This window comes from Oreochromis aureus, linkage group 4 (assembly GCF_013358895.1).
Source record: "Oreochromis aureus strain Israel breed Guangdong linkage group 4, ZZ_aureus, whole genome shotgun sequence".
Classification (NCBI taxonomy): Eukaryota; Metazoa; Chordata; class Actinopteri; order Cichliformes; family Cichlidae; genus Oreochromis; species Oreochromis aureus.
In genome coordinates, this window is record NC_052945.1 from 6,597,210 (window position 1) to 6,616,591 (window position 19,382).

The 19,382-nt window shown below is 40.4% G+C and overlaps 2 protein-coding genes across 2 annotated transcripts; one reads left to right on the top strand and one right to left on the bottom strand.

The window, feature by feature from the left end:
- Window positions 1-2,869: 2,869 nt before the first annotated feature.
- On the top strand, window positions 2,870-6,889 carry mylpfa (myosin light chain, phosphorylatable, fast skeletal muscle a). Its single transcript, XM_031750636.2, has 7 exons — window positions 2,870-3,022; window positions 3,642-3,740; window positions 4,967-5,042; window positions 5,138-5,242; window positions 5,417-5,495; window positions 5,596-5,644; window positions 6,055-6,889. Exons 1-7 carry the CDS (start codon window positions 3,020-3,022, stop codon window positions 6,154-6,156), a joined length of 513 nt encoding a protein of 170 aa, XP_031606496.1. The 5' UTR covers window positions 2,870-3,019; the 3' UTR covers window positions 6,157-6,889.
- Window positions 6,890-7,150: 261 nt separating this feature from the next.
- LOC116328754 (TBC1 domain family member 10A) lies at window positions 7,151-18,865 on the bottom strand. The gene is made up of 10 exons (XM_031750625.2): window positions 18,403-18,865; window positions 16,497-17,490; window positions 15,700-15,799; window positions 15,328-15,435; window positions 14,699-14,805; window positions 13,864-13,978; window positions 12,561-12,626; window positions 12,283-12,472; window positions 11,171-11,325; window positions 7,151-11,008 (listed from the first exon to the last, which is right to left on the bottom strand). The coding sequence occupies exons 2-10, from the start codon at window positions 17,474-17,476 to the stop codon at window positions 10,079-10,081; spliced, it is 2,751 nt and encodes a 916-aa protein (XP_031606485.2). The 5' UTR covers window positions 17,477-17,490; window positions 18,403-18,865; the 3' UTR covers window positions 7,151-10,078.
- Window positions 18,866-19,382: the final 517 nt, after the last annotated feature.

The following is a 19,382-nucleotide window of genomic DNA, read 5'->3' on the forward strand; positions in this document are numbered from 1 at the left end:
ATCAAAACTTTTCCCTTTCAAAAATCAAAGAGGAAGCCATTGAGTTGTTGTTATTATCTTCAGTCACAATCACATAAAGAACAAGAATAAAAAAACAAACTCACACAGTGTTAAAACAGCAGAAAGGAACAGGCTAAATGTTGTTTAAAGCAGATACAGTGGTCACCATACTCTGATATTAGAAGCAATGCAATCTGTTTAAATGCTTTAAAATGTCACACTGAAGTAATACGATTTATTATTTTCTCTAAGTTGCAAGATCTAACTTGTTTAAGTAAATCCTAAAGTGTAAAAGCACTGAATGATTAATGTGGGAGCAGATTATGGAGCCCATTTTAAAGCTAAAATACAGAGTCTCAGTGGTGTTTAATATGGCGCTGCACGTGTTGGCACTGTCACCTCACAGTAAAAACGTTCCAGTTTGAATGTTTGTTTCTGTGTGGAGTTTGCCTTCTTCAGTTTCCTCCCACAGTGCATCTCAGGTTAACTGGTGATTCTAAAGTGGCCGTGTATGAGCGATAAATGAAGTGTACAGAAAAAGAAAATATAGGTAAATCTTATCTTATCCATGTCTTCCTCTTAAAAGTAAAAACTGACACCATATGGTGTGATACATATAACTCCTACAACGGGATGTTGATGGTCTAGTGAAACAGAGGTCAAAGGTCAACAGGAATACAAAGTAAGTACTGAGACTCAGACCCTGGATTTCCTGCACGTCCAGTGAAAACAAACACCAGCCTAATTCAGATTACTGAGGGACTGGAAACCAGTAAAAAGCAGAGGTGTGAGTCATCGGTGGCTGGAGGGGAGATAAGTGGAAACACAAACAGTCTCAACCACAGAACAAAAATAAATGTGCCTGATTAATGAAATGAAAAGAGATTATCTCTGAAGTAGATTTAGATATAAAACCTGAAAGAGCAAATGAAGGAAAGCATTTTGCTATTGGGGGGGGGGGGCACATCGACAGACTGTTAGGTTTATTTAGCTATTTTGGTCGCACTCAGCTGTCCCTTTTATGCTCTTCTGGGAATGTCTGCTGCCATCACCCTGCCAAGTAATCCCCTTATATTTAAGGGGGTGGGAGCCTGAGGGGTAGACGGTGTGAGAGGGGGCCAAACAGGTGGGAAAGTGTTCATGACTGTAACCAATCAGAAAACACACACCTCTGTAGTGATGAGAAGGCAGAGCCTCAGACAGAGATTAATGGTGCTTTCACTTGTCTGGCATGTTGTCGTACATTTAAGGCTCGCAACACCCCTTCGGAAAAAACAAACACACAAAAAATGAGAAAAAACTGATTTACACAAAAGAGCCACTCACACTACACATTGCAAATTAATTGCCATTCTGCCTGTAAAAGGTAGTATTGTAGTTTTCAGGCCTCAGAATTAATCTTACATATGAAGCGACTATCTGCTTCCACAATCAAAATTTTATTTAACTAAGGGACATCAGAAAAATGTTTACATGTTTAAAAATTAAATTACTGGTGTGCAAAACTTTTGGCTTATCCCTTATGTCTTTGGTTAGTCCAATAAAAAAGTTAAATATTGAAAGTTAAGTAAAGTTAAATTATCCCTGCATGGGTATTAAGAATCTAATTAAGCCACACATTACATAATATCTGATTTTTCTCTAGGATTAAACTTTTATTAATAATTTAAGGACATTTTCTTAAAATTACTTTCAGAATGCAGGAAGTGTTTGTAAATTGTTCTTTTGCTACTAAATAAATGTTTTAGGCATTTCATTTATCACCCCCTGTATATCTGTGACCTATAATAGCAGAAATTGTTTAATTGTTTATTTATTTCAATTAGATTATTAATTATTATAAACATAATAATTATGTTGTTTTTATTATTTTTCAGTTGTTTTTTGCTTTTCGTGTTTCATTGTTGTGACCGTAATCTGCATCCCTAACATGTTTAAATTGTTTGCACTAACATTTTAATTATTAAACAATGAGATTGTTGGATAAATAATTTGTTTAAGCTCTCTTTGTTTACACCTTATCCTTATTAATTCAATTCAGTTTTGGCGATGTCCCATTTCATCATGATGGAACAGGTTTGAAAAGACTGAAAAAGAAAGGGGAAATAAATAAATAAAGCTAATCTTTTCATAAAACAGACCAGTTTGCATTTGCATTAATGCATCCAGAAAGGACGGTGGTAAAATACAAATAGAAGTCGTATATAAGTAAGCATGAATATCCTCAGACATGCTCTCTTTTCTACAGCATGATGTGAGGATTAAGTAAAAAAATATTGCTTCTATATTTCTTGCTGTTGCTTGTTTTATTAATGGCTGCGTGTTTTTATGTAGTAATACGTATTTGATCCTGCTAAGCAGCTCCTGTCATCATAACTTCCATGGGAAAATCCCAGATTTGACATCAGCGTCGTCACTTTGTCACGGCTTAAAAAAAGAAAGCAGCGCTGTGCACATTCAGGGTAAGAGCTGCATCAGTTGCTGAGCATATAGAATGCCTGTATCTCAAACTGTAATATCGCAAATGGACATCACAAACCAAAAATAAAGTCAGAGTGGCCTCTGTGCCTTTCTGCAGGCGGATGGAGGTGGACAGAAGGAGGGGAGGAGAGGCAGTGTCCAGTGGTCCAACAAGTATATATGTCCTGAATGTCCTTATTAGTCCACGTGGGACTGCAAACCTGCAACATGGTCCCTCAGCTATCAGGTTTACTTAATTCCAAGACTCCCGGGTCTATTTTTGATCTCCTGTAAGGTGATATGCTGCCCCGCCATTCTGTCTCCTTCACTTTTGCCATCACTTCATCCTTGACCATCCTCTCTCTCTCTCCCTCTCTATTTCACATACACACACACACCCTCCTCGCTCTCTCTCTTTTTATTCCCATCCAAACTTGAGGCTGCGGCTAAAGTTAGATTGGCTGGTGGATGAGTATATAAGCCCCCGGGAATAAACGTATAACGCGGCTTCACACACAGTGTCTTCCCTTTCTTGATCACCCAAACCTCAGCTCTCAAGATGGTGAGTACCAGGCTTCCCACATCTATGCACAGTGATGGTGGAAATATCTACAGGAGAATTTGAACCAACCCCATGGATTACAATTTTTTTTTTTTTTTTTTTGGTCTAATTTTGAAATAGAAATTCCAGAATAGAAGTTTGGATTTTGGAGAACTGGATTTTTGGTGATGCAGCTGTAAAGAGGCTTGGATTCTAATGAATTGTTGCTATTAGTCAATACGAGTTTTTAGATACATTACACGCCAAATTGATTAGTTTGGTAAAGCTAAATTGAGGAAAAAATATCAAGTTCATAAAATTTCACACAAGCATAACTTGTGTTAAATTAGCTATCATGTTTTTTTTTTAACAAGCCTGAATGATGGACCTGAACTTGAACCTGAAGTGTAATCTGGATGAGCACTGATTTCCAATCAGACAGGTTTAGAGTCGCAACGCAAAATTTATTATTTTTATGATCTTAGTATAATTTATAAAGCTTATATAGTTTAGAAAGGTTAACATTATTAAACCATCCTTTTGGGATAGACTGATAAAAGTAAGGGTTACCGAATCTTGTTCCGCACTCATCAGCATCCCAGATTCATTTGAAGATGATGTGCTTGTCTTTGTCCTCCAGGCACCAAAGAAGGCCAAGAGGAGGCAGGCAGCAGGAGACAGCGGCTCCTCCAATGTGTTCTCCATGTTTGAGCAGAGCCAGATTCAGGAGTACAAAGAGGTGAGGTCGTCTTCATCCCTACTCCATAAGCATCCCTGATGGCTGAACGCCCTGGAAGCGTTTGACAGTCTCCGATTAGTTGTCAAAGATATTTAAATAGCCTCAGAATCTGAATCTGTGCAGAATTAGAGTTTGGTTTAGCAACTCTAAGGATCTGTTTTCACAGCAGTTGCTATTTTGCATGCTTCCACTTCTCCCCTGACAGTTTAATAAGCATAAGAATGTCGTTAGGAGCAGCGTTGAAATTTCGACACCATCTGAAGCGCTCCGTATTTCATCCACCTCTGACTGCCCCCCCCCTCCTAGCTGCTGTCAGCTGTCACAGCTGGGTAAAGTCTGGGATGCCAAGGAGAACAAACTAACCCCCGTGTTATGACGCAGAAAAGAAAAACAAAGGGGTTAGACTCACTTTTGGGTATGATATATTTTTAAAGGTTTATTTTTCAGATGCCACTGAACATTTGATAAGATTAGAAAGAAAAGGCAAAGAGCAAAAGGAAAAAGTGTAAAAAATAAAGATTAAAGGTTGTGTGTCAGAGTTCATTAAGGTCAGGGAGACTTGATTTGAGAAGAGCATGCTGTCACGACTCTGGATAACGATGGTGTCTGGGTTTTCAGTGTGTTGCCAAGTGATGTGAGCTCCGAATAGAAAATATTTATCTCCTGATAAGTGATACAGGCTTCTTAAGTGCCACACAGGGAACACATGTAATAATGATTAGGATGATCTTAGCACATTGCATAGATGGAAAGTTAGCAGGCAGCAGGATGTATTTGTAACTATCAGCACAAATGTGCGTGTGTGAGAGAGAGAGAGAGAGAGAAAGGAAAAGGAGAGCAAGGGGAGAAGGTGGAAAGAAAGGTCAGTGAGTGAAGTTCAAGTCCAAGTCCAAGGGGTTATCTTAAGTTTCATGGTTGTAAGATGCAGAGTAGATCAGACAGCTGTACTCTAATGATACTTTCCCAAATTAACATGTAAGAAAAGACTGGGGTGGGGGGATTAAACACCCCCCCCTGCCACCAAAAGCCCACTAAGGCTCTTTCTTACACAGTATCGTGTATCATCATTTGTGTGTCAAAGATTCTTACCAGCTGCAACTTTATTGAACAAACTATTGACAGAGGAGTTCGTAAATGCCTAAAGAGGTCTGACCCTGCCCAACCACACAGACCGCATCAGCCCCAAGTGTTTCCCTCCAATATTAAACCCAAGCATTTCTTTCCAGGCTTTCACAATCATTGACCAGAACAGAGATGGTATCATCAGCAAAGATGACCTGAGGGACGTGCTGGCCTCAATGGGTGAGTCCAGATGGAAGCAATTCGCACCCCAGAAAGCATGTGTGAATTCACTTCACGCTCTCTCTCATCTTGATTTTAATTTCCGTGCTCTTCAGGCCAGCTGAACGTGAAGAATGAGGAGCTGGAGGCCATGATCAAAGAGGCCAGCGGCCCAATCAACTTCACCGTCTTCCTCACCATGTTCGGAGAGAAGCTGAAGGGTGGGAATCCCATTTTCACCAAATGACTTATATTACACTGGCGCTGAAGTCCCCAGATTCCCTTTTAAGCGCTTTCAGATAAAGGGGTGCTAACACATAATGCACAGTTATGTGCTAATGCTAATTGCATATTTTCCCGCTAACATTGTGTAACTGACCCCCTGTCCTCACCAGGTGCTGATCCCGAAGACGTTATTCTTAGCGCCTTTAAGGTCCTGGACCCCGCGGCTACTGGAACCATCAAGAAGGAATTGTGAGGACTTTTAAAACAATCTCTTTTATCATCTATGTTGGTCCAAGTGGAATTCAGAATTTAAACCATTAAAATCTTCTCTTTTTTTAACCTATTTTAGCCTTGAGGAGCTCTTGACCACTCAGTGCGACAGGTTCTCCAAGGAGGAGGTAAAATCAGTAATTCCACATTTTGGCACGGTGGCCCTTTGATGTTCTTATTGTACACTGTTACTCAGCCTATCTTTAAGTAATAAAATTAATTAAAATTAAATAATTATTTAATAATTTAACAGAAGAAAGTTAAAAAGTTATATTTTTTATCTAAATTGGGATATGGTAGCGCCCTTATTTCTTTGGATATTTGGGATGGGTCTTCCTTTTACTGAAAAAAATGTACACCCAAGTCTATTTATAGACTATTTTCGTAGTCTTTAAAACAAATCCTTACTGTTCATTTAAACATATAATTAGCTTTATTTTTCAGTGAGTGATTATTTGACTGACGGACCAAATATTTAATTATGGACCATGCTACTTTCTCAATGTGGTGAATTTCCAACTTTGCTTTTCTCCCTCAGATTAAGAACATGTGGGCCGCCTTCCCCCCAGATGTTGCTGGCAACGTAGACTACAAGAACATCTGCTACGTCATCACACACGGAGAGGAGAAGGAGGAGTAAAGAAAAAGCTAAAAGACAAGAAAGACAACAATCCCTTTGCTATTCTGCCTTCCCTGTCCTTTTCTTTCCTCCTTTCTTCCCACTCACCTTCTGTGTAAGCCCAGGTGCTCAGCCGCTCATGTTTAAACCAAAGACTTGTCACACTGACACATGAGATGACCGACGCCCGAGGGATGTCTATGTTTGCTTATGGGGAATAAGGATGATTATTATTAATAAAAATTATCCTGTAACATCATTTCCAACTTTTCTTTCCGTGCAAACAGCTTCTGTCGTCTCACCTCTTCGTCTCTGTGTGGCCCGTCACTCTAGCCTCAAAGGTGCTTTAGTGTGAATGAATCACGTCCCCTCTGCTTCCCTCAGTATGAGAGGAACACATTATTTGGAGGGACACACCAAGCATGAGGACTTCATTCCAAATTTTGAAGATGTCCTTCTGAGTAGAGGAGGTGGGGACAGAGAATTTGCAGGTTAGATCAGAAAAAAGTTACCTCATTAAAGTGATGGAAACTTTATTTATTTGAAAAGTTAAAAAAAAGAAAGAAATAAAGAAAAGGTTGAAGGAGAGGAGAGAAAGGGTCGAAAGAAAACATTCAATTCTTCGATTCCTTTCCCTCCCCTCCTTCTAGCAACTAACAAATCACCTTTTTTTTTCCATAAGCTGTCTTGAATCCAGTGACTGGACTCTTCCTCACCTTTCCTCTGTAACAAATAAAAGGGAAAAAAAACTGAATAAAAATCTCTTTTCTTTTGTAGTGTGTCTGTTCAGTGGCTCTGTGGGGCAGGGTTTGAGCAGCAAAAATCACCCATCTGGTGACATCTGGTGGAGCTTCTTCCTGCCAAGTATGGCTGGAACAATTATAAATAAAAACAGACTCAGCCGACTCTTTTAACTTTAAAATTAAATGCTGGTTATTTAAATCCAGCCTACATTTTTAATCTTTCCAAACATGTAAGCCACACACCAAAAAAGAAAAAAAAAAAATTACCCAAGTGATTTAATATATTATGGTTTATTACTCATCACAAATGTCATTATCATCATTAATTATAAATACAACAGTTGCAGATCTGAAGGAATGAATTCAATTAGCTATGATTTTATTTCACTTTTGCCAGAAAATCGAGTGACATGTAAACTTAAAGACACTAAAGACGTAACGGCATAGGAAGGAAAAAAAAAAAAAAAAAAAAAAACACACAGCTGAGACACATTTTCCTTTTTTGAAATGTTTGCATCAGTTGAGTTATTCCCAATGAAATGTACTTAAGAATTACAACTTCAGGGTCAATGGAGAAATGCACAAAGGACCTGATACAAATAGGCTTTGTCACTATTGCAGAGCAGAGCAAAGAGCAGCTAGTGTCAGATTCATTTGATCATCACATCACCTCCAGCCCCCTGAACAAAGACAAACGACACCATCATCCAGACGTGAGCTGCGAGGACATATTGCTCATAAATATCATAGTCCGCGGGCCTGAAAGTGTTACAGAAAAAACAAAACAAAACAAAACAAAAAAAAAAAAAAACACGTGGTGAAGCACAAAATCCTTTTTCCCCCCCCGACGGCACCACTCAGATCAGCACGATCAGAGGTAAAATCAGTGCTGCTGTCACCACATAGACACACACGCCAACAGTCATTATGAAGCAAAGTTTGCATAGATGTGTTCAGATTATCCACACTAAACACTACACTTAATCTGTGCCTATAATGCGCTGCCGTCGAAACAGAAGAGGGAAGGAGAGTGTGTGTGAGATATTCATATTTATATATAAATGACAGCCATGTGAAGACCTGAAACAAGTGGGAAAACAATGAATATGGAGGACATGTTGGCTACAAGTACACGAAAGTCCCTCTAATCATCAACTACCAAACAGTACAGTTAAAGAGCATCAATGTTTGTTTTTCTTGCCATCAAATGGTTTACACTAACTACCTGGCACTATTCATCATATACTGACAGGATTCAGTGCCATTTAATGTATGCATAAATATGTTACAGTACAGAACATTGAGTGTAAATACATTAGGGAGTTAGTCCATAAGTCATTATGAATGTTACAACACAACTTGGTGAGACAGACGTACTTAAGATGTTCAATTAAAAACCACTTTTTAGTATATGACACAGTACAAATACCTTCAGTTCCTAAATATTCTGCCAAAGTCAGTCGTTCTAAAGTTTGTTCTCTCAAGTCTAAGGCTCGTTTTTTTCCCCCACACTCAAGTCTGTTAATACTGCACTTCAGTAAACTGGAGACTCGTGAACCTAAGCTGACCAAACCAACAGTGAAAGTAAACCAAAAGACATGCATCGAGTTTGCTGAAGCTGAAGACTTAATGTGCAAAAAGAAAACAAGAAATGAAATAAAAATAAAAGACTTTAAACAGTTCCTCTGCAACTACGCTGTGTAGTCAGCCTCAATTCCAGTCAACCAGGTGTCTCTCACTTAGATAGAAAAATACTCAGATCCAAAATAATAATAATAATTCATAATATACTATATTTGATTAAATTAACCACTTTTTACATAAATACATCAGAGCCCAAAAGGTCAAAGATCAGAGGTTAATGCTACAATTGGCACACCTGGCACCTCCAGTCAAGTGGCTTCCTATAGGTCCACGAGGCTGAAACCAGCCTGCTGAGACGCTTGTTTTCCATGTCACCGCACAAAAGGAGTGGTCACCTTCAGTGGTGCTTTGTGACAAAATGACAAGTGCAAAAAACCCAAAACAAAAAAAAACAAAAAATTCTTCATTCTCTTACGATACTTGAAATCACATTCTAATGAGTTAAGGAACCCATACCAAATTTTGACTGCGCACACGATTTTAATACTAAACTCACAGAAGGATATTTGGTCTGCAGGACTTATGCACAGATACTGCTTGCATGTTAGCACACAAGCAATTTACTGATAATGTTGTACCTCCTTTTTTTTAACCCTTGAAAAACAAAAACAAAAAATAAAACTAAAACAAACTAAAACCTGAAATAAAAACATTACCTACTCGTCCAAAACAAAACAAAATAAAAGTGACCCATTAAAACACTGTAGTCACTACAAGACTACAAGGTACTGTTTCTTCCTCTACTCCTCCCTCTTTTGTTTTTTTTGTTTTTGTGTTTTTTAAATCTAATCTAGTAAAAGTTTGAAAACACAGAAGGGATTCAATGGTAGTTTGACTTAAAAAAGGGAGGCCACACAAAGCACATTCACACATTTCACTATACTACTAAGGCACAGACAACAATTAACGTGACAATAAATACATCCTCAACAATATTACTAGCATTTCTGTCTTCAGTGCCTGCGTTTGAGATGACTTTAAATGATTTATTTTCGTTTTCTCCCTTTTCCCCAAATAACCCTTCATCAGATGAGAAGTGACGGGGCATATGGAGTGTTAACACGATCCTATGTATCGTAGGTAGACCTTTTATTTACATTTTCTATGGCACCGTAACAACTTCTGCAAGCGTTTGAGCCAATTTTTCCTCATACCACTGCCATCAGTTTGATTAAAATAATTAAAAAAAGAGGAGGAATTTAAAAAACTAAAACAGAAAGTGACTGCAATACTTTATATATATAATATTAAAAAAAAAAGTTTCACAGTCCATGCTCCAGTTGGGGAAAAAAAGAAAAAGATAAGGAAATTTTGTCCCATCTCACGAGAGGCAAAAAGTGCCCCGAGGTGCTGTTGAAATCATGATCCAGTTTTCTCCAACATAGTCCTTAGACTACTTTAAATCCTTGAAATGATGTATTATATAGGAAGCCATCCCATTTTTTATATTAGTCACTGTTTTGGGGGATCCTTTGTTCCCCTGACCTCTTTTTTTTTTGTTTGTTTTGTTTGTTCAGCCTCCCTTTTTTGTTATCCTGGAATGACGAGGTGGAAAATTAGGCCGATTCTTTCGCTGCTGCAGCTCCATTTTTGTCCTCTGCATCCCCTCCTCCTCCTCCTTTGTCTTTTTTCTTGCCCCCTTTCTTCTTCTCTTTTTCTAGCTTCTCTTTCTCTTTTTTGAGCCTCTCTTTTTCAGCCTTGTCTTTTTCCTTCTTTTCCTTCTGTTTTTTCTTCTCATCTTCCTTCTCCTTCTTCTTGTCCTCTTTGCTTTTCTTCTTCTTCTTTCCTTCTTCCTCCACATTTGCGGCATCGGCTGATGGAGGTGCTGTTTCTTTTTTTGAATCTGGGCATGGGGGCAGAGGGGCGTTGTTTGCAGTAGGTGAGGGGATAGTGGGAGTAATTTGCTCCGAGACGATCTTAGGAGAGGGGGCCAGAGTAGCGGGGGGTTGTGGTGTGCTTTGCATTGGGGCCGAAGAAGCAGGCTCGCCCTGTGCTGAGTTGCTCTCTGAGGCTGGAGCAGGACCATGAGATGAACTAGCCACCTTTGTGACTAAGGGGCTCTGTGGTGCTGCCTTCTGACCTGCCCCTGGGGGCATAGGTGGTTTCTGGCTGGGCCCTCGGTTCGAGCTTGATGTTACTGCGGGTGGTGACAGAGGTGGAAAGCCGTCAAATCCTGACGGCCCTGAGAAGGAGCCCTTCTTGGCGTGGGAGTGGAAAGGAGCCTTAGATTTGCGGAAGCCAGGGAGTGACAGCAGACTGGAAGAGGCCCTGAGGGGTCCTGGTGGTGGGACTGGGCTTCCTAGGAAAGAGAAGCTTCCACCAGAGCTGATGGAAGCAGCTCTGCGTTTGTACTCAAAGATAGCTCTTGTACCATGAAGGCGGCGTCCCGGCTGGTGCATAAGTTCCCCTCTGGACTCCCTCCACTTCCTCACCTGAATGTTGCACTCTCTCTCTATGAGTGCCTCAGTCACTGGGAGAGCGACGATCTGGACAAGAAAACATCAGACAAAGTAGAGACAGACAGAGGAAGTGAGGATAACAAGATGAGCCACAACAGGATAAAATGACTAATAACTCGTGTCTCTGAGTAAAAACAGAAACAAGTTTTATGTACACGGCCTCCAAAGCTCAGAGACATAAACACTGACCTCCTGTACCAATATGTCCTCTCTGATAGTGTCGGGTGAGATGTTTCTTAGACGCTCCATGGTCTCATACATGCCCTGAAGTTCCCGAAGTTTATCCACAGAGCCAAGCATCTGTTTCAGTAGCACCAGGCCGACACGGAAGACTATCTTCACTCCTACACACAGACACACTTAAGTTAGGTTTCTTTCAATCTAGAAAAACTTCCAAAAAAAAAAAAAAAAAAAAAAAAAAAAAAAAAAAATCAAGCAGTTCTCAAAGTTCTGTTAAAAGGGGAAGAATTATGCATTTGATACATACAGTTGAAGACAGACATTTTCTATTCTTGGTTGTGTAGGATGTAAATGAGGGCTGATATTCCTAATATGGTCATCTCAGGCACACCGTTTTGGCTGTGACCACAGAAGAGGGCGGGACATCTGTGGTTGCAGCCACACCGCTATGTTTCGAGCATTTTTGAATAGAGCAGCTTTAAAGGGAGGAGAAAGGGGAGCTACAACAGCTTGAAACAGGATGAGCACGATGTCTGCAAAAGCCCCAGCTGCACATAAACGTGGGTGACTTTGAATTGTGAATCATGAAAAACTACTACAGCAGAATCCAATAGCAAAAATATGGAGATGGAAAAACACCCTTTTTCTCATTTTCCACAGAATTAAAATAAAAATTATTTAACAATAACAAAACTGTAAAATGCTGCATTCTTACAGCTCCTGCATTTAATCAAATCAGGTTGTTGGTCGAAAAGTACCTGCTATTTACATTTTAAATTTAATTTGATGTATTTGGGTTTTATTTTTTTGCTGTTTTATTTTATTCTGTTGTTCTTAACGTATTTACTGTACAGCACTTTGGTCCTGTGCTGGCAATTTTAAAGCACTTAATAAATAAAATTGGATTGGATATTTAAGGTCATGGAGTGACAGCAGAGTGGAAGAGGCCCTGAGGGGTCCTGGTGGTGGGATTGGGCTTCCTAGGAAAGAGAAGCTTCCACCAGAGCTGATGTTTCATGCACATTTGCAAGTAATTTATAAACAGAGGTACACAAATCAAATTCACTAAACAGACAAAAACGCTGACAACTGGCTGTGAAACCTGCAGATATGAACAGTACCTTCACAGAAGAACATGTCCCATACACGCAGGACACAGGACCATGGTAAAGTGCGTGAGAAGATACACATGAACCACTCAGTCATGTAGAGAATGGGGTCGATCTTGAACTTCTTAAGATGACGATACGCCATTGGACACGTGCGACGCAACAGAGAGAAGAAGATCTCACCATCAAGTTGAATCGCTTCCTAAAGGACAAAAAATAAAAAATAAAACAAAGTTATTAAAACTGAGATAACTGTGTAACAGACTAGGAAAACGTGTTTATTCACTCACCAGCCCTGCACTGTAGTAGCCAGGAAGATACTTCTCACATATTTGGACGAGGCACCAAAACGCTTGCTGTGAAACAGAAAGAAAAGTTAAAGGCTTGCACTGTAAACAATAAATTGTGGATTGAAAAACAAATATATTCTGAATTATTAAGGTGTGGGAGAGGACTATGTGGACACTACACTACAAGTAGACTACAAAATACTAACAAACAATATAAAAAGTACAACTTCTCATCAGTGGTGTAACCACAATTGAGTATAATCAGAGTGCTTTTAAAGCAGATATGTGCATTATTATGCCCTCTGCTGCTTCATGTGTTTGCTAAGCAAGTGTATTCAATATTAAAGCATTAACCACTAAAACAAAGAGCAACATCAATTATTTCATACATCTTTTTATGTCAATCAAACAAACAAAAATCAGCTTGCCCAGCTTTAAATAGATGTTGGTTTTATAAGAAAGCATTATCTGAAAATAATTCTGCAAGTCTAATTGTGACAAAGAGATAAAGGCGCAGTTTGCTATTAGGTATTGACGTGAGAAAACAAGCCTTACATAACACAGTTCACGCTCACCTGTTTATTTAAAGAAATGAGCAAACTTAGATTTCACACTGCGACAGTAGCATTTAAGCAGGTGTGGTCACGATACTGTAAAAACATCAGCCCACGCTGTTTCCATCGCGGACAGAAGTGAGGTCACAGAAAGAAATGATGTCACCTTGTGATGTGGGTTAGGGGCGGTTCAATAAGCATTTTAGGCTTCTTCGGTCTCCTATTTTTAATTAAGATGACCTTCCAGTGAAATAACAACCAAATAAAGTCACGTTTCAGATGGGTTTTGTTTTCTCGCTCTGCCTACTCTCTTTTGTCACTCTCTTTTATTAACGTGTCAGCAGAGGAGGGATAAATAGAAAGACCAAGGCTAAAACAAAAAATCCTTGATTTCTAAGAAAGTCTGACCACACACATAACTAAAGGTTGGAAGATTAACTCATCATCCAATGTGTCAATTCATCCAGTTTCCTTTTTTTTCTCTCATGTGAAAACAAACGCTGCACACTGGATTTAAAACACTGCTTCAAGTGATACATGTTTAGATATTGAGGACAAAAGTAAACTGGACAGTATTTAACGTACCTGCATTTACTTTAGTTCATTTGTAGTAAAAAAGACTTTCACCACAAGTCATTGTTCATATATTCATGAGACTTTCTCAAGAAATCACGCTCCTGAAGTAATCATTGTGAAACTAACACTCAAAACCTAATTAGAAACAGTAACCTAACCATTCTACCCCTCACCTCAGCAGGCATGTGCATGAGCAGCACTGCAGCCACCGGCGCTTGGGCCTGGCAGTAACCCTCATCAGGCCGGTAGATGGTATAGGCCTTGAGGATTCGGTACAGATCCTGTTGCCTGCAAGAACAAGCATGAGAATTATTCAGTGGCTTACGAGGGGAACATGGGTGCTACCTCTAGTTCACGAGCTATTCCAAAAAAAATTAAATAAATAATAAAAAACTATACAAGGATTACTTCAAACATCTTTTTAAAGTACACATTTGTTTTTTTCATTGGCTTCGTTTTGCCAGGTTACCTTTTTTTCTCTTTTTTTAATTTCATCTTTGAATGTCTGATATCACTATTTCTGCCATCTTTGATTCTGCCTTTAATCAAATCCAATTTTGTTTTATTGTGGAAGCCAAATTTCCCTACAAAACAATAACAAAAGTTTACCAGGAGTGTCTGATAAAGCCTCAAAATACATTACACTAGAGAAAGCAAATCTGTGATACTGATACTTATGCTGAGACAGAAAAATATTGAACGTTTTATTGCTGATTGCAGACCCACAGCCAACAGCTTTTATTAGCACAAACCAATGAAGGGCATTTTTCCGTCCTTTTTCAATGAGCTACTGTGAATCTGTGTTTTATTCAGGACATTATAATATGGCACAGCCTTAATGTTTACCGACAGATATAGTAACATCCTACTGTGACCCTGCCCTGATACGCAGCTACAAGGATCAAATCATTTCCAAGTAGTGCAGAGTGCATGGTGTTCCTTTTTAATCAAAGGAACACCATGGTTCCTCTGGTATAAAATAGACAGTGTTTGTGTTTATTGTTTTACCCGTGGCCACCGCGAGCAGCAAACATCTCATGAAAGGGGAACTGCCTGTGGAGATCCTTCTCTATAATGTCCAACCATTTAGCCTCTCCCTGCTCTCTCTCCAGCTCCTGTAGGGAAAGAGAAAACAAACAAACAAACAAACAAACAAGCAGGTTATCAATAAATTCTCTGAACCTTATTTTTTAGCCATAAAATTGGATTATACAGGACATTTAATTATTAACTAAAAATAAAAATGGTGGCAAAGAAATTCTTTCATAGATAAGAGGAACAATAAGTTAGTAAATGGCTGGACACCGCCTAGTCAAGGCCAGACCCTCTCAGAGGGGCAGGGCATCAACAGGCAGGATTACTGGTCCTGATAAGAGGCTTACTGCTCACTAGGCCTGCGCCTGCGCCCCTTTAGCACTCCTGGAGCTGAAAGTGGCCTTCTCAACCCCACTACAAGCCACTTAGTCAATACTAAAGATATCTCCCAAAATGCTTTCAAACCAGCTGCAATTGTCTTAAATTGAAAGAGAATTAAGTTGAATAACAGAGATCAAATAATTTGTATTTATTCCACTTTCTACATGGAATATGAGACAACTAGTTCATTAGTGCTAAAGATTACATGGTAACCGTGATACCTCAAATTTCCCAGGGTTGTCTCTTAGAAGCTCTTCACTGTTTGACAGCAGCTGCCAGGCTCTTGATCTGAGAGAAGACGGAATCCCCTTCCTACAGCGCAGCTTCACCTGTAAGGCAGACATTTAGGCCATCAGCTCTGACATAATGTTTACCCATCATTAATTTATACTATATGTTCTTTGGGGGGTTTCTGTGTGTGTGATTCTAGTTTTTACTGGTGGCAGTGATGTTATAAATAAAGATTTTCAACTTGAATGTTTCATTAATAAAGATCAGATGTGTGACTTGATTGTTCCATTATTTATTTAATTGTTTTAGCAGTTCTGTTCCCACTTTTACCATCACATACTGAAAAGCTGCTGTGTGTGTACCTTCTGGAAGCGATGTTTGACCCACTTATCCCAGTGGCAGAACATGTCGAGCCATTTCATCTCCCGCTGTCGTGCAACTTCAACTCGAACTTCCTTTTCACTGCAATAGTGAGTAATATAAAATGACTTTATGCTGACAGAATGAGGAAGTTCTTTGTTCTTTTGATACCGCTAAAAACTACACTTTGAGATTTGTAACTTTAATTTAATGACACAAATGTCTTGCGTTAATTTGCACAACATTTTGCTCACTCAAAGAAAATCCCAAACAATGACAGGAATTGACCGGCACTGACACTCAGGGCAAATCAATAAGACTTTAATTATTCAACAGAGGAAGAGCAATTAGCTTGTCAGAAAAGTAGAAGCAAATCTGACAAAAAAGGGGAGGAAGAGAGCAGATGGGTGCGATGGGAAATACACCACAGACACACAGAGTCAGTACATAATGAGTCACAAAAGCGCTCTCAGCACTATCTGAGTCAGACCAAGGGGAGATAAAGGACAGACAGGAAGGCAGGAAAGAGAGGCTGGGATGGAGAAGACGATCTCTGTGGGTCAGATGGTGTAAAGTGGCCATAGGAAAACAGTCAAGCAAGAGTTACACTTATCTGAGTAAACCAATTCTGTGGTCATGATTTAATAGTGTCTCATATTTCAAACAGTGATCCATCTGCAGTGAAGCTTAGCATGAAAAAGCAGATTTTTGCTTTGTTTTGTTTAAAATATTAATATTACACAGCGCATGGTTTTGTACAGTAGCTGGGAGTGTGTGTGACTGGTTAATGTGTACTTACCCCCCTTCACTGTACTGATTCCCACCTAGGAAGCCATACTTGTCAGTGCGTCTGACAGTTAGGCCATTAATCTCTGAATCTGACCCCACAGAGCTGCCATCTTCTCCCAGTCCAGACAGAGACTCCAAAGTTCCCGACATAAGGCTGGCTGACTCAAGGTAACTGAGGGTGTCTGGTGCCGGCCGGGGTTTGGGGTTGGGTAGAGCGAAGGACAAAGGTGGCTCTTGGATCAGTGGGAGTGGTGGGCTGTGGGGTTCAGCTCTGGTAGGAGTAGCCGGCAGTTCTCCCATCCTGGCTTCATTGGGAGTACCAGGCTTTGGGGACAAAGGTGGAGGCTCGTTTGGAGCATTTTGTGCTTCTTGGAGCGGCTGAGGTTTTTCTTCTTCAGCTGCTGCTGATGATAAGACTGGAGGAGCAGGTGCGGGATTGGGACCTGCAGTGGTCTGGGGTTGTCCCACTTTAAGTTGAGCTTCATCTACGATAGGATTTGGGTTACAGGTGACATGCAGGTTAGGGTACAGGTTAAGACCAGGATTTAGATCAGGAGAGGGGGACGCCTGTGCCACCTCGCTTGGAGCTGGTGGCTCACTCATCATTTTAGGGGTCTCAGTTTCAGTATTCAAGATCTCCACAGTGGAAGGATTTTTAGTCTTTTTCTCTGTATCGTTTCCTGCTGATTCTTCATTCCCTGGAGCAGGCTGCTGTACCGATGATAGAAGGGGGGTCTCAGCTGTGAGGCTGGGAGGATTTGAGGATCGGTGGGGAATCAAGGGTGACCCCCCTGCCAGTACTGCAGAAGTTTTTCCACTCAAAGCTTTGTCATTAAAAAGGGAAGACTTGGGTATGGACACCTCCCTGGGAGACTCTGTAGCAGTGCTGTTAGGTGGAGGAAGCCCTGGTGATGACGGAGGGATAGATGGAGCTGCATGAGGATCACACAAAGCAGGTGGGGATGGGGATAAGGTGGAAAGCTCAGCCATGGTTCCACTCTCTCCTTTAGAAAAAGAAAAGAAAGATGAGCAGTTGAATTTTAATTTGAATAATATTAAAGTCACAGCTACACAAATAGTGCTTCTACAGAGGGATAAAGACACTAATCTTATCAGCAACGGGTCAATAATAAAATAAAGCATAAGTGTGAATGTGCATGAAAACAGACTTCTAACAATTCCAGTGTAACTCTTCTTAAAACAGAAGCAGTTTAAGAATGAGTCAAAATTTTTAATTATTATTATTTTTAAACTAATATAATATATTCACTATAAAAAATTCACAGCCCATCCCAGATTTCCCTCATCATATGTGTGCGATCAACATAAACCTAACACCAATAGATGCACGAAGCTACATTTCCTCTTTTGCCACAAAAGCTTATATTGTACAGTGAAGTGATAGTAGTGTGTCTACATAATTCAGGAACTTCTTATTTGTAGTCACACAAAGGCTCACGGCAAAAAACACACAAATGAAAACTCTTAGCAAATACATCAGAAATGTACTTAATCGATGATTAAGCCAGTGTCCCAGAAATGCAATTTCCTCATTAAATGCATGAGTGCACTGGTATTCAACAAAGCGGACGGACAACCATGGTGATCCAGCTTTTTTTTGCTGATGGAGCAGGTTCATGTTTGTGGCGGCTGCTCCAGACAGCTATGTGTTACGAGCTAGCAGCTAATAACACCACCACAATAGTCACAGTCACTTTGTTGTTGTCCTCTCAAGAGGCCTTGCTTCAAGCGACTCAACTTCCCGATTCAGCGCGCTGAGGCAACATTTTACGAGCAGCTAATAGTTAACACCCACCCTGCCTCCCTGCCAGGCCCCAGCTGAGCAACGTCCACAGGCCTTGTCCACCCCGCTGCCCCCCTATCAACTATAACTTCAACTCCACTCTTCAACTCACCCACACCGGCGTGTCACTGTGATCGGTCCGCCTGGATAGCCAGCCAGGGGGTTCCTGTCGTCTCGTCCCCCCGCCACAGCTCCGGTTCCGTAACCTTATCCAATTAATGAGAACACGAAAAGGCGACACCGGGGCAGGAACCGCTGAACGGGGAGATGAGCTGGGAGAACAAACGTCCCGCAATCCGTGAGCTAGCTAGCTAAGTTAACAGCTAGCTAAGTTAGCTTATTTAACTATTAGCATTAGCCCTGATAGTGTTCTGTTTCTGTTAGCCGTGCTAGCTAGCTGGATGCCTCGGTATCTCGGTTACACATGCGCACTTGTTCGACGCATTCTCACCAAAGTCAAGCGAGTCTGTAAGTGATAATTTTCATTTTGTAATAGACCGACTTTCTGTGATCAGATGTCCAGGCACAGCCGCAGGGGCTCGGCAGACACGAACAGCCTGTATTTCCTACTGACAGCTACGCGCGCGTTCGCGTCAAAAGACGACGAGCACGCACACGCACAGGAACCTCCCTACACACTGTCATCGCTTCCATAAAACTAATTTAGACATCCAGGAGAATATCAATAGATATCTCTAATATTTTATTGTTGTGAACAATGACGTTTGTTTCTTATGTTAAACACCCCCACTGCACTGTTTACTACTTTGGATTGTTATGTTAATGGAAAGTGTTTCACTCTAATTGCTTAATGGTTCTTTTTGTCAGTGTCACCATCTTCAAACCATACATCACGGGATATCTCACTACCTTGTAAATCACTGCCTTGTAAATCTTTTCTTTCACTCTTATCCCTGGTACTTGTCTCCACCTGCTTCACCCGGCCTGCATGCAGTTCCTCAACTCTGTTGCGCACTGTCTGTTACTTTTGATGGTGCGGCCCATATAAACTCATCTACCTTGACTATCTCTCCTCCTTACATGTTTACTATTACACCTGTCTCTGTCTCATTCACACACATTTTCTGTTAT